This window comes from Castor canadensis, chromosome 14 (genome assembly GCF_047511655.1).
Source record: "Castor canadensis chromosome 14, mCasCan1.hap1v2, whole genome shotgun sequence".
NCBI classification, from domain to species: Eukaryota; Metazoa; Chordata; class Mammalia; order Rodentia; family Castoridae; genus Castor; species Castor canadensis.
In genome coordinates, this window is record NC_133399.1 from 41612799 (window position 1) to 41627536 (window position 14738).

The following is a 14738-nucleotide window of genomic DNA, read 5'->3' on the forward strand; positions in this document are numbered from 1 at the left end:
AAAGAAAAGACAAAAAAAAAAAAAACCTCTCCCCCTAAAAGTCAAGCAACAATAGCAATAACTATGCTTATAAAAAGAATAGCTACAAAGGATTAAAGAGCTCATGGGACAAGCTCTCCCAGAGTACTTCAAGGTTCAAGTCATTTAATCTCACAATAACCAGGATGAGGTAGAGAATTCTTTATCAAACAATACAGAGGAGGGAACTGAGGCCTAAAGAAGCCAAGAATGGATCCCAAGGTCACCCAGCTGGGAAGTGACAGAGCAGGGATTTGAACTCAGGAGTCTGGCTCCATCATAAGAACTGTCCTGTTCTTCTGCGATGTTGTATCTTAAGTATTTGACTGAAGTGGAGGTCAGCAGGCAGAGCCTAGGGTCAGATGAAATTAATAATTCGTTTTGTCTTCATTAGTTTTATTTCTCCCAGCTCTGGGTCTTGGCAAAAAATGAAGAGAAGGGGGAGGGTTTCCTGCCCAGGGTGAACTCAGGTCCTAAGGAAGAGTTGATGGGGCAGCCCGCAGATGAAAGAGGAAACAGAGCAGATAGAGTTCTCAGAATCACAGAAGTAGGTCAGTGGCCTGGGCCAGGGGTTTCCTCCCCTAAACTTTATCTGAAGTCAAGTCAGGTCTGAGGCTCCAGCGTCAGCGTCTGCCCCTCCTGGACTTTCTTTGTGTCCCTCCCATCTCTCCCCTCTGTCTCTCTTCCTCTTTTTCCTTTCTATTTCCTCCTTTCTCCGCCTCCTCCTTCTTTTGCCCCTTCCCTTCTTTCTACACCTCTCCCACCTTCTTTCCGCCTCCTCCCTGCCCCTTCCTCTCTCTCCACTTCAAGGCTGCAAATCTTTCTGGAGACTAAACTTAGCAAGAGGTTCCATCCCCAGCGGAAGTTGGTGGCTGCTGGTAGCTTTTATAAATACACTGTCCCCACACCTTGGTCTCCTCATCAAAGCCGAGGAAACAGAAAGACCATGATGAGCACAAAGGAAACTCCAGGGGGTGGTGGGACTGGGCTTTGGGGGCCTTCCACCTCCCACCAGCCCAGCTAGCATGAGGAGGTTGGAACATCTCTGGATTCACTGTGAGCCCCGGTGGAAGGGGGCTCTCTGTCTCAGGTGACAGCCTCTGAGGGTGGTGGCATCACGCCTCCTGCCCAGGGCTTAGGTGTGTACATATAGATGTAAGCTGGGGACAATGGCACATGTATGTTTTCCCAGTTACCTGGGAGGCTGAGGCAGGGGGATCGCTGAGCCTAAGCATTCAAGATCAGCCTGGGTAACACAGAGAGAGCCCCCTCTCAAAATATGCCCCCCCCATGTTGTTCTTGCTTACTATGTCTAAATGTCTATGGCACCTGCACACTTACTGAGCTCTGACTGTATACCAGAAATAACAGCAAACCATTATTTCAGCATATCTGACTTAATCTTTACAACCAAGCCTGGGAAGCTAGGACTGTTGTCTCCCTTCTTCCATTTGACAGATGGGGAAACTGAGGCACTGAGAAGTGGTAGGACTTGCTTAACGTCACTTAGCCAGTAAGTGGCAGGGGGACTTGAGACCCAGGAACGCTGTATGTTGTGACAAGGACAGTGACAATAATAACAATTCATTTACCTCTGATCCTAGGAATGAAGACCTTCCAGCCACAGGGGGCAATGCTCATTTGCATGGTGCTAATTTGCATAACAATCATTTGCATACCCATGAGATTTGAGTGCATATTTTTATTATCTTCCTGTCCCACTCTTCCCATGCTCCCACTTACTCCAGGCTTCACTATGTTCTGGAAACATTCCATAAGGTCCCTTGTAGGACAAAAACTCTGATCCCTCAGGACACGTGGATTTGGGGCACAGCAGACCCAGGCACAGGTCTGTTTCCTGCATGGAGTCTGGCCAGCTTTCATTTAGGCTCCTCCACGGCCATGACTTTCGTGGGTCATTATGTCCACCCTTCTGCCTCTCTGAGTCCCTACCCTCCCATTGCCAACCATTGCCCTTTCCCACGTCCCTGTTCCACATGGGACTTTCTGGTCCTGTCCACCACATCCTACTTTCTGTCACCCATGTCTCCCCTTAAGAACTAGATGGACCCAGATGTGGTTATTTGCCATTTTTATTTCCAAGACCAGTTGGTCAAAGTGCCCAGGCTATCAACAAGATCTGGTTCTAACCCCAGGGTGCGACAGCCTTGGCCAGGAAGGAACCTCAGGCTGTGTGTGTGTGTGTGTGTGTGTGTGTGTGTGATTGTGATGTGGTGTGGGTAACCAGGTCTGGCAGTGACATGACGCGTGGAAGTCCAATGTGCTGAGAATTACTAACTGTGACAGTGACATGTAGGTGGCTGTGTGTCGTGATGCTGTCTGTGAGTCGTGTATGCATGTGGCTGTCATGCAGTGTCATTGTGAGACCACTCATGATGCAGTCCGTGTCATCCATGTCTTATGTGTGTGCAGCTAGGCATGTCATATGTTTGTATGTGTGATTCTGTCGTGAATGAGAAAGACTTCTATCGTGGAACCATGAGATGCACTCTCACATGCTGCCATGGGTCTGTTTCTCCTTTCTTTTCATTAGGAAGCATTTCCTGAGTGCCTGTCATAAAACACACACTGGGCTGAGTGCTGAGGTCATAGCCACGTAGAATGTGTGGGCTTAGCAGTGGTGGGACACAGTCAGCCTCTAGATACGTTCTTGGTAAAAATCTGCCATGACGGGACTATTTACACCATGGCAACTGGCCAACACAAGTCCGTGGGTGAAACCAAAGGATGCCACAATGACTGTATGTGGAGCCAGGTTGGGTTTTCCACATGGTCTTTGTGAGAGATGTCCCCTGGCCACCCTATGACAATGGTGAGGTGGTGTTGCAGTTTCTCTGTCCAAATCCCTGGAATTCCAAGTCCCACTGTCTCCCACATTGAAAGTATAAATACCCAGCCTTCATCCCTTCTTCCTGAATATCAGGCAAATCAGCTATGCCCCACACTTGGGGGCACACAGAACCCCAAGTCTCCAGGCCTTTGTCTTTAGTATTGTCTGTGAAAGGTCTGTGATCCATCCTCTGGAAGGGCATGCTGGATTCCAACCTCTCAGGGTGGCTGAGATCTTGGTCCTTAGATGTCCACTGAGTCCTCCACCTGCTGAGTTTGGAGTTCACCAAGGGGGTCATCTTTCAAGATCTCTGCTTGCTGGATTTTCTGTCCCCTGGGGGATTTTCTGTCCCTCTGAGGTCTCTGCAAGTCAGATCCCCTTTCCTTCCTTTGTCCCTATTTCCATCACACCATGAAAGCCCCAAAATAGGACCGGGTGCCATCGTGGAGTTGGACAAGGCGCTCATTTGGAACACGGACGACCACCTCCTCCCCAGCCTCCAGGTGCACCACGCCACCCAGGAAGCTGCTGTCCCACCACACGCGGGAGCTGTTTGCCCGTGTACAGGGTGACCGCCGACTGACAAGCAGCTCCAGCTCCTCAGGGTAGCGGGGCGTTCGCTTGTACAGCCCGTGGGTGACGGGAAGGCCATTGGCCAGCCTCTGGGGGCAGCCCAGGCCACCCAGCTGCACCTTGGAGTAGACGTAATAGTAGCCAGTCTTGGTGGTCACCAGGGCCCCATTGCGATAGCTGAGGCCCCTCAGGAAGGCCAGGCCCAGCTGTGTCTCCCACAGCAGAGGGCCCCCACTGCTCTTCAAGCTGGCGTTGGCCCCTGGGGGGAGAAAGAGAGAGAGAGAGAGAGAAAACTGGGGTCAGCACACGTCCCACTCTGGCTGTGTTACCACATACCCTTTTGCCTCTGAGTTAGGTTGTGTATATAAGAGTAACTGAGTTCATTCTTGCTTTGCAGATGGGGGAAACTGAGGCAAAGAGCAATTAAGTGATAGATCAAAAATATCAATATTTTTGAATAGAATAACCAAGGGATCAAGGCAGAACACACCCTGGCTCCTATAGCCATGTAACAGCTCTGTGCCTCAGTTTCCGTCTCTGTAAAATGCAAATGTCAATATTACTTGCTTTGGATCTAAAGAAGTTCATATATGTTACATGGCAGTACGCAGAAGCACATAGGAGGTGTGCCAGGCTTGTTGGTCCACATAAGCCCAGTATCCGGGAGGCTGAGGCAGAGGATCTCGAGTTTGAGACCAGCCCGGGATACACAGTGAAACCCTGCCTCAAAAAAACAAAAACCAAACCAAATCAAAGATAAATAAATAAAATTAGAAACACATAGGTGCCCTTTTATCACTTTCTGTGGTCAACTGTGATTCAAAGATAGTAAATGGAAAATTCCAGAAACAAACAATTCATGTTTGAAATGGCTTTTATTACAGTATATGGCTGTACTTTCTAGTTAGTTATTGTGAAACTCTTACTGTGCCTAACTTATCAGTTAAACTATCACAGGTAGGTAAGCATAGGAAAGAGCATAACATGCACAAGGTTTGGTGTGACTCGTGGTTTGAGGCACTCCTAAGGGTTGCAGGAGGGATGACATTACACAGCCCCCAGAGCCTGTGCTCGGGGAACTCTGGGAATACACATTGAGTGAGTGAATGAAGGCATATCTGACCCCCCGCACCCCTTCTGTGCATGTCCAGACCCAAGGCCCCCCTCACCTGTCAGGTGTGCCGCTGGGCTGGACCTGGGGGATCTCCGCTCTGAGGAGAGAGGGTCAGAGGTTAGAGGCAAAGGCAGCAAAGGTTGAGGGTCAGCCTCTTGGAGGTCAACCACATCACTTCCGGGGTGACCCACACTTCTGCTTCTCAGGACTGGGGGGGGCACCTGTGGGGCTTGGGCCAATTCTGCAAATCATGTTGAGCAATGGGGGGGGCAGCATGGGAACCACCCCCGTCCTTGCTGGGCACCAGGCCCTGACTCACCTTGCATCAGCTTCTTCCAGTCTTGCTCTGAGTCTTGGTCCTAAAATGTACAAGGACTCATGGTGAGGACCTGCCACACCCAGGCATCATTGAGACACATGGCAATGACACAGGGAGACCCACAGCCACAGCCAGCACCCTAAGACATGTACACAGGACCATGTGCACACACACAAGCACACATGGCACAGCAGCTGCTGAATCGTCCCCTTTCCTTCTCTGTAAATGCATTTACAAACAGCCTAGGATCAGATGAATTAATGTGGGTAGAGTGTATTAGAGTGTGTGGAGCATAGAATGTTTAAATAAGTAATTCAGGTGAGTATCTGAAATGTTTGGTGCCAGAAATGTTTCAGATTTGTTTGAGGGGCTTTGGAATATTCATATAGATTTTTATCACTTGAGCATCCTTCATCAGAAAATCCAAAATGGCCCAAAATATGAAACTTTTTTGGTGGGACTGGGATTCAAACTCAGGGCTTCACATTTACCAAGCAGGTGCTCTCCCACCTGAGCCACACCTCCAGTCTCTTTTGCTCTGGTTATTTTGGAAATGGGTGTGTGATTGGGCTGGCCTCAAACTGCAATCCTTGTGATCTCAGCCTCCAGAGTGGCTAGGATTACAGGCAAAGCCACTAGCACCTGGCTAAAACCTGAAACTTTTTTTTTGGTGGTACTGGGGTTTGAATTCAGAGCCTCATACTTGCTAGGCAGGCACTCTACCCCTTAAGTCACTTTACCAGCTCTTTTTTGTGATGAGATTTTTTGACATAGGGTCTGAAGAACTATTTCCCAGGGCTGGCTTCAAACAACGATCTTCCTGATCTCTGTCTCCTGAGTAGCTAGGAATATAGGTGTGAGCCACTAGCCCCTAGCAACCTGAAACTTTTTGAGCATCATGTCAGTGCTCAAAAAGATCTCAGATTTTAAAGCATTTAGGATTTAAGATTGTCTATTAGAGATGCTCAATCTCTCTTAAAATTACATGGATATCTGCAAGGCTGGACACATGGATATCAACCTGGCTTGACACGGGGTTGGATGAGTACAGCTTTTATGGACACACTGAGGAGGCACACGTGGACTTGGGGACCTGGGCACATATTGTATATGTAGACTCAGAGATTCAAAGACAATGACTCAGTTTTCAGACAGGCATGTACACAGGTTTGCAGGCATTTGTATACAGGACAGCAGCATATGTCCACGTGGGTGTGTGGCTACGGACATGTGCACAAGATCCAATACAAAGAGAAAAGACAGAGATCCAGGACCCAGAAGGTCATGCGTTGAACATGGAGACCACAAGTATGCCACACAGACAGACACATTCACAGCCAAGTGGAAACAGATTGAGCAATTTCCCCCGATTTTGAATCAAAGAAGATTAGCAAGACTGCCAATAACAGTGACAGAGGTACGGCTAATAATAAATAATAGCGATGTTGGAATGTCCCTTCTGATCGACTAAGCCTGGGCTGTGTGCCAGCCACTGCTGGGCACCGCACACACAAACACCAACACCCCAAATCATAATTGATTCTTGGGGAAGTAGCCTCTCTTAAAGTCATTCCTATTTTACAGATGAGAAAACTGAGGCTTAGCATGGACCATTAACTTGCCCTAGGCTGGAAGCAGCAAACTCAGGTTCAAGCTTGATACTCTCTGTCATGTACACCCATGCACAGACACCCAGGGACACACAGTGACACAGCTGCTCACCCTCAGCTGCCCCCAGGCCACACTCACCGGCAGGCGTGCGGCCAGCTCCCCCAGATGCTGGCGTAGCTGCAGTAGGAACCAGCCTTGGACAGCCAACCCGGTGCCCATGAGCAGTAGCAGGAGAGCCAGGCAGATATGGGCAGCACTACAGCGCTGTCTCCTGTGGCTTTGTTCCAGTCTCCTGAAGGGGATGTCCGTCTGTCCATCCACCACAAACACTGAGGGCCTCACGACTGTCTCCTCCATGCCCGAGAAGACGAGGCTCCAAGATGCCCAGGGCAGGGCAGGCACTCCTGAGTTTCTCAGAGGAAACCACAATTGCCCAATACGCTGGGCTTTGCACACTGCAAAGGCAACTGTGGCCACAGCCGCCTTTAGAATGGGGCTCAGCCCCTCCCCTTCCCCCACAGGCCCTCCTCTTCTTCCTGTCCCCCACTGGGCCCCTGCCCCTTCTAACTCTCACTCTTGCTGTGCGGTCTGTCACACTTTCCAGAGGCATCTGAAAATGTGACTCAGGTGGGGTGTGGAGAGGGGACGCCCCAGTGTTCCCTGCTCGGCCACTCTGTTCCCTCCATTGCCAAATATTTCCTGAGGAGCTTGTGTGTGCTGTGCCCTGTCCTGGCCCCAGGACACCTGGTAGTGAACAGAAAGTCCAGGTCCCTGCTTCCATGAACCGCTGACTCTGCTGGGGTGATGATTAAGCAGATAGTATGTGTGTTTGGAGGGTGGAACTTGTCCCACATGTGCAGCCTGTGGCATGCTCAGGTGCACGTGTGCACTTTGTATGCATGTATGTATACACTGTGCAGGCACACATCCTTATGCATGCACACCTGCACATGGGATGCACCAGCACGTCTGTGCACATGTATGCACATGCAGTGTGCACACGTGCATGCATATGAGAAGGTTCGCACACACACGTGTGCACTTTGCACACATGTGCTCTGTATGTCCATGCACATGCACATATGTATGCACATGCATTTCTGTGTGTGCACGCAGGCGTGTGTGTGTGCACAGGTGTGCAGGATTGCATGCACATGCATATAGATGCACGCATGTGTGCATGCACGTATTTTTGTGGTACTGACGATTAAACACAGGGTCTTGAGCTTGCTAGGCAGGTGCTCTACCAGTTGAGTCACGCCCCAGCTCTTCTGCTTTTAGCTGGTTTTTCACATAGGGTCTCGTGCCAGCTACGCCTGGACTGGCTTTGAACTCTGACCGTCCTACCTCTGCCTCCTCAGGAGCTGGAACCACAGACTCACACCTCAACATTTGGCTTGTTTTTGAGATAGGAGCTTGCTAACATTACCCAGGCTGGCCTCAAACCTTCATCCTCTTGTCTCTGCCTCCCAAGTAACTGGGATTACAGGAATTGGCCACCACACCCCGCCCAGCTTTTTTCCTTTTCCTAGCTACACACTATCCCCTCACTCTGCTGGAATACATTGTGTGTATCCACTGACCTGTTGATGGACGTAAGTTGTCACCTCCTTTTGGGTATTGTGAATGGTGCTGCTCTGAGTGTGCACTTGTATTTGGCTGAGTACTAGTTTTTAATACTTTGGGATATGTACATAGGAGAAGAATTGCTAGTGTGAGCTTTTTTTTTTTGCAGTGCTAGGGATGGAACCCAGGGCTTCACATATGCTAAGCAAGTGCTCTGCTGAGCCACCCTAGTCCCAGTGTGAGTTCTTTTAAACAGTGTCAGCCCTCATCACTGCCCTGCTTACAATCTCCCAGTGGCTTCCCACTAAGATGACTGGGGATGGCCAGTTAGTCTGTGGGTCAAATCCAGATCTTCCCCCATTTCTACACAGCTCTGGAAACACTCGAGGATGTTGGCACATGAGTGGGATTCAGAGACCATAGTAGGGGCTGCCTCTTCTGCTCCATCCCCCAGCTCTGTCCCCAATGTCTGCTCCCTGGTCAGATGATGGTCAACACCTGAGCTGGACACCACTGCCATGTTGGGTTTCTCCTGTTGGGGACCAGAACTGAGGGCTGGACATTCCCAGAGGCAGCTACTCAGCAAGCTGATGAGGACAGCCAGTTCCTCCCGAGAGAAACATTCGCTGAGTTTTGATGTGCTGACCTTGAGGGCCACCTCTTAGTCCCTGCCAACCTACCTAGACCTCCAAGCTGTGCCCTGGAAGATAGGTGATGAGGCCTTTAGAGACTGTATCCACTACCTTGACACAGAGAGGAGAGAGGGAGAGACAGAGACAGGAAGATGGAGACAGACAGGGAGAGAGACAGAAAAAGTTAGACAGGGAGACACAGAGAAATATGAGAGACAGATGTACATGGAGACAGATGAAGAGACAGAGGGAGACAGAGAGAGATAGGGGAAGCTACAGAAAGAAAGATGGAGAGAGAGAAACATGGAAAGACAGAAACAGAAAGACAGAGGGAGAGAAGGAGGGTGTCCCTTTCAACTGGTCACAGCCTGAAATTATAGATGATCAGATTCCCCACCTCCTTAAGAGCAGCGAGCAGAATGGATCCCAGGCAGGATGAAGTGGAAGGAATGAGGAAGCCAGGAGCATTGCCTGAAGGGCACTGACTTGATGTCCCCTATATTCTTGACTTGGGGGAAGGGGCTTTCTGGACTTAGGGAGTCTGAGAGGCTGGTGCAGTGCCCCAGCGACTTTGGGTTCAGGGGTTTCCGATGACTTCATCCAGAGCTGGCGGCCGGTCCCATCCTCAGCACCGCCCTCCGAAGGGATCTGGGGTGAAGTTAAAAGAGACCCTTGGGGTGCCCGCTTAGCATCAGTGCCCCCACACCATGGCTGCAGCTCCCACGCAGGGCTGGTGATGCAGCCACCTCAGAGCCCCGTGCTCCCTCCGCGACTGGCTGCTGACTCATGTCTTCCCTTTTGGTTCCACCCACAAGCGCCGCCCCGCCCGCCCCCTCGGGTTGCAGCCCACAGACACCATGCTCCCCCCAACACCCTCCAGGCTCGGGTGCAAAGTGGGGAGTGGGAAGCTGGGGTCAGGAGAAGCAGAGCCATGGAAGGCAGGTGAGGCAGGTGAGATGGGAAATGGAGCCAGAGGGAGCTGAGGATGAGGGGGTCAACAGGGTGTAAAGGCACCCAGGTGAGGAGGAGATGGGGAGGCAGCACGGGATTGTAGGTTCCAGGTGCCACAAAGACACAGGGAAAGATGCAGGGGATGGTGCAGGTAAAAAGACAGGTAAAAGTCAGGCACCAGCTACTTGGGAGGCTGAGATTGGGAAGATCCCAGTTTGAGGCCAGTCAGGCAAATAGTTCTCAAGACCCCATCTCCAAAATTATCAGAGCAAAAGAGACTGGGACTGTGGTTCAAGTGGTAGAGTGCCTGCTTTGCAAGCATGAAGCCCTGAGTTCAAACCCCAGTTCCCCCCCCCCCCCGCAAAAACAAACAGGTAAGTAGGGAGCTGAGAATATAGGTGAGAGAGATTCAGAGGCAGATATAACCGAGGAGAAAAACACAGAGAAAATGCATTTCCAAAAGAGGCTGTAGGTAGCATAACAGGGAAATATAGCTAAGAGTGTTGTTAAGGCAGACACAGGTAAGCTGGGAGACAGGCGAGGTGGCAAAAATGTGCAGGCGGATACAGTGTTCTCAACATAGGCAAAATAAGGCTTCAGATGGGTGTAGTGATAGGAAGACAGGTGAGGGAGAAGGTAAGCATGCAGGTGGGAAGACCGGGGGATGCTGGTAAGAACCCAGAAAGAAATACACGGAGGAGTGTAGGTAAAGATGCAGGGGAGGGCTTGGATGAGGAGGCATAGAAAAATGCACCTGCAGAAGAGGATGCTTGTGGAAAACAGGTGTGAGAATGCTGTTAAAGTAAAGATACAGGTAAGCTAGGGGCTGGGGATAGAGCTCAGGGGCCAAGCGCTTGCCTAGCATGCATGAAACCCTGGGTTCCATCTCTAGGGTTTTGCATCTCCACTGCAAAAAATAAATAAATAAATAAATAAATAAATAAATAAATAAATAAATAAGTAAATCAATGACACAGGTAAGTTTACAGATGAAGATGGGCCAGGTGAGGGACACAGGTGAGGCTGCAGGTGAGCTGCAGCAAAGGATGCAGATGAGGAATGCAAGTGAGAGCCCCATAAGGATGCAGGTGCACTTCGTGCTAGGTGCAGGTGAGGTGGGCACATGCTGCTTGGGTGATGAAGCAGGTGAGCCACAAGAGAGAAGGAAGTGGGAAAGGTGAGAATTCAGGCAGGGGGGGGGCCACAGGTGCTTTTTAAGAAACTGCAGTCTTCATGACACAGATGACATATAACTGAAGCTTTATTGGAGGAGCTGGAGGTGTGGTTAGTTGGGGCAACCAAAGACCACCATGCTCTCGGTGAAGGCGCCAAGGTCCTGGCACTGTTTCTGGTTCTCCTCATCTTGGCATTCCTCTGCGTCAGGCCAGAGCTCCACCCACGTGTCCTTCCCGATGATGTAGCTGGTGCTGGAGGCGGGAGGACAGGTCAGTAGGGGGCGGGGCGGGGCGGGGCGGGGCGAGGCGCACAAGGCAGTTGCGCATGAGCGCAGGGCGGCACTCACTTGGGTTTTTCTCCCCAGAGGTCAGAGGACAGACCCCACATGAGGTAGTGCTTCCCTTGCTGCAGCTTCAGGGCTTCTCTGCACTTGATGTGGCTGATGAACCTGCGTTCCTGCCCTGCCTGCACCTCATCGGAGCCTGCAGAGGAGGGGAGAGGGGGGCTGAGCCAGAGAAGAGGGAGTGGGTGAGGGGCAGGGAGGCAGGAAGACAGAGGAGGGGCTGACCTGACTTGATGACCTGTTCGATGACCATTACATATTCATCAAAGTCATCTGACAGCTCGATGGTAGCCAGCTTGGTCTTGTACACTGTGGGGAGGGCACAGCCAGGGTTATGGGCAGGGTTACCATGTGGGTGCCCTCACCTGCAGGTGCATCTGGGCCTGTGATTCTCTCTAGCCCCCAAAGCAGTGACAGGAGAGTCACAGCCAGTCACCCTGCAGTCCCCCCCCCCAAGAGCACAAACAAACATATGGTCATACAGTCACCCACAGTACAGTCACAGACACAAGGACAGCTGCTCATGGGCACAACCACCCATAAGCACAGTCCTGTATGACCACAGCCATGGGCAACCAGTCTCATATGCAACCATGTGCACAACTACAGCCACCCAGGACTATAGCCATGTACAAGACTTCAGCTACCTCAGTTCACTGTCTTCTCACACAACTGTAACCTGACAGCCCCCCCACTATGCCCACAATTAGAGCCATTCACAAGTACAGTCATTTCCACAATGACAGCTACTCCTATGTACAGCCACCTGCAGTCACAACCCCTACAACCAGGCTATGCGCACGTAAAGTCCCACAGACACACAAACACTGTGCACACAATTAGAGCCACGCACAGTTACAGTCATATACACAATGACAGTGACCCGTCACCACTGTCTCACATGAGCCACATACAGTAATACAGACAGTCACAGTCACAGCCTCACCAAGTCACATGCAAACCTAGCCACTTACAACCCCATGGCTTATGCAGTCACACAGCTGTGTTCACAATTAGAGCCACACACAACTACAGCCATGTAGACAGTGCAGCACAATTCTTCACGACCATGGCTACCACGACAACCTCACATCACACATGTGCTCACACACACACATACTTAGGCCATGGTTTTCCATGACATGAAAGCCCATGACAACACATTCTCATGACAGTCATCCACAGTGATAGCTTGACACACTCACACACAGCCATGGCCACACCCAGCCAGTCACACACACAACCACAATTACACAATCTGATTTATACAACCTCCGCCACACACAGTCAGTGTCACACACAGCGACACTCACCATAGTCCACTCCGGGCTCACAGGCCTTGTCCAGCCGTTCATTGAGGGTGATCTTCTCGTCCATCTGGTGCATGAAGCAGTTCTCTGCAGGTGTGGGGGTGGAGATGTGCTCTGAGTCCCACTTCCGTCAGGGCTCCCTGTCCCCGGGTGTGGCTGGCACAGGGTCTGTCCCTCTCCTCATGTCCACTGGGTGTGACTTTCAGTGTCTCCCTCCCCATGAGGTACCAGGGTGGTGGCACTGCCCAGGCCCCCTCCGCCCACTGACTCCAGGGCACACACCCTCTGCACAGCGACACATGTCCTTGTGGCACAGCTTGCTCAGCATACCATCTTCCTTCTCAGGGTGGTAGAACTGGGTACAGGTTTCCTCTGTGGGCAGAGAACATGGGGCGGGGGGAGTCAGCAGGCCACAGCCTCCTTCCCAGAGACCATGGCAGGAGGGCTCAGGTTCCCGGTGTACGTTCCTCAGACCTGGAGATGCCAGGTCCCCAAACCTCAGATCCCTACAGTCCCCTGACTCCCAACTCAGATCCCTGGGAACCTCAGACCTCCAACTCATACATCCTTAGAGACTCTCAGACTCCCAAGTCACAGGTGCCCAGGGTCCTGAGATCAGTGGAGCCCTCAGAACGCAGTGCTCACCCAGGTTGTAGTAGGAGTAGACTTTGACGGACCCGGGCTGGATGAGCCCCACGTTAAAGTACTGGTGGACTTTGAAGGACAGACATTCTTCCTCGGAGTGTGAGATCTGTGGGAAGGTAGAGGGGGTCATAGGGATGTGGAGGGAGTCTACCAGGGGGTACTGCCATTTGGAGCAGTGGTGGAGGAGATGAAGTATCCAGGGGGTTATGGGTACCAAAGATGATGAGCTCTTCAGAAAATCCATTTTCCCTTTCTCCTAGGCTCCAACTCAAACTCATGCTGAGGCTTAATTCTCTAATATAATGGTGCCAGGTCCAGGGGCACCCGCCTTGGAAGGGATTAATGCCAGTCTTGCAGGAGTGGGTCAGGTCTCACAGGACTGTGATGGCAGGTTGTCATAAAGGAAGTACAGCTTTCTGGGCTTGCTCTCTTGCTTCCCCTCCCACATTGTGCCCTTTCTCTTGCACTTACTCTCACTGTGATACCAGAAGACTCTGATCAGATGTCAAACAGTTGAGGCCACCCACTCTTGGACTGTTAGCCACAAGACGGAAGGGGCTTGGATCCCTTAGTGACTGCTTGGAATGGAGGGCCCTTCCTCACCCTCCCATACCAGTTGGACTTTACTTATATGTACTTATTTATTTAGCATTTTTTGAGATAACATCTCACTAAGGATCTCAGGCTGTTCCTTGAACTTGCTATATCTCCTAAACTGGCCTCAACCTCTTGAGTCTCCTGCCTCAGCCTCCCCAGTACTGGGATTATAGGTGTGTATCACCACACCTGGCTTATTTATTTTTTTTGAAATGGGGGTCTTGCTGTGTTGCCCAGGCTGTTCTCAAAGTCCTGGGCACAAGAGATCCTTCTGCCCCAGCCTCCTGAGAGGCTGGGATTACAGGTGTGCACCACTGAGCCTAGCTCCAATTGGACTTAACTGAGTGAAAAACACACATCCCTTGTGTTGATCCTCGTCTTCTTCGGGTTTGCTCGGGTAGCTAGTTTACTTATGCTGACTACTGGGTGTTGAGGGACACTAGGGGTACTGGGAGTTAGCACCAGGGATATGGAGGATGGGAATAAGTAAGAAGGAGCAAGCAGAAGCCCAGATTAGAGAACAAGAAAATGACAGATGGAGAGAAAATAAGAAAACCATAGATGCAATGCTGTGGGCTGGTGGAGTGGCTCAAGCAGTAGGATACCTGCCTCGACAGCATCAAGGCCCTGAGTTCAAATCCCATTACCACCAGAACAAAAGAAAACACCACAAAGTGGCTCTTCCTCAAAGGTTGTTTAAAATTGAGGAGAAGTAGAAAATGGGGTTGGGGTGAGGTCCCTGAAGAAAGCCATCCTAGATGGGCCACCCTGCCTTACAGTTTCTTTCTCCCACCACTTGACAGCACAGGTACTGGCTCCCCTAGGCTGGACCACCCAACATGAAGACAAAGACTGACTGGTAGGAGAAGCCCGGCCAGGTAAGAGAGACGGTACCCATGGGGACAATGCAGCCTTACCTTGTCCAGGTAGATGATGAGGGTGTTCTTGTTGGAGAAGGCTTTGCTCAGCTCATACTTGGAGATGTACCTGTCCACGCCAGTGCTCAGCTGGGGAAGCGGGTGGGTGTGTAAA

The 14738-nt window shown here is 51.0% G+C and overlaps 2 protein-coding genes across 2 annotated transcripts in view; both read right to left on the minus strand.

Annotated features, from left to right (window-relative positions):
- Nucleotides 1–2098: 2098 nt before the first annotated feature.
- Nucleotides 2099–6996, minus strand: Tnfsf14 (TNF superfamily member 14). Its single transcript, XM_020176154.2, has 4 exons — nt 6625–6996; nt 4876–4915; nt 4612–4653; nt 2099–3701 (listed from the first exon to the last, which is right to left on the minus strand). Exons 1-4 carry the CDS (start codon nt 6841–6843, stop codon nt 3274–3276), a joined length of 729 nt encoding a protein of 242 aa, XP_020031743.1. The 5' UTR covers nt 6844–6996; the 3' UTR covers nt 2099–3273.
- Nucleotides 6997–10878: 3882 nt separating this feature from the next.
- Nucleotides 10879–14738, minus strand: part of C3 (complement C3) — a 28791-nt gene continuing 24931 nt past the window's right edge. The window contains exons 35-41 of the mRNA XM_074054444.1: nt 14624–14713; nt 13110–13215; nt 12747–12836; nt 12468–12551; nt 11380–11463; nt 11158–11293; nt 10879–11062 (exon numbers count right to left, since the gene is read on the minus strand). Of these exons, the coding sequence (XP_073910545.1) occupies nt 10921–11062; nt 11158–11293; nt 11380–11463; nt 12468–12551; nt 12747–12836; nt 13110–13215; nt 14624–14713 (732 nt within the window). The 3' untranslated portion in view covers nt 10879–10920. The remainder of the gene's footprint in view (nt 11063–11157; nt 11294–11379; nt 11464–12467; nt 12552–12746; nt 12837–13109; nt 13216–14623; nt 14714–14738) is intronic.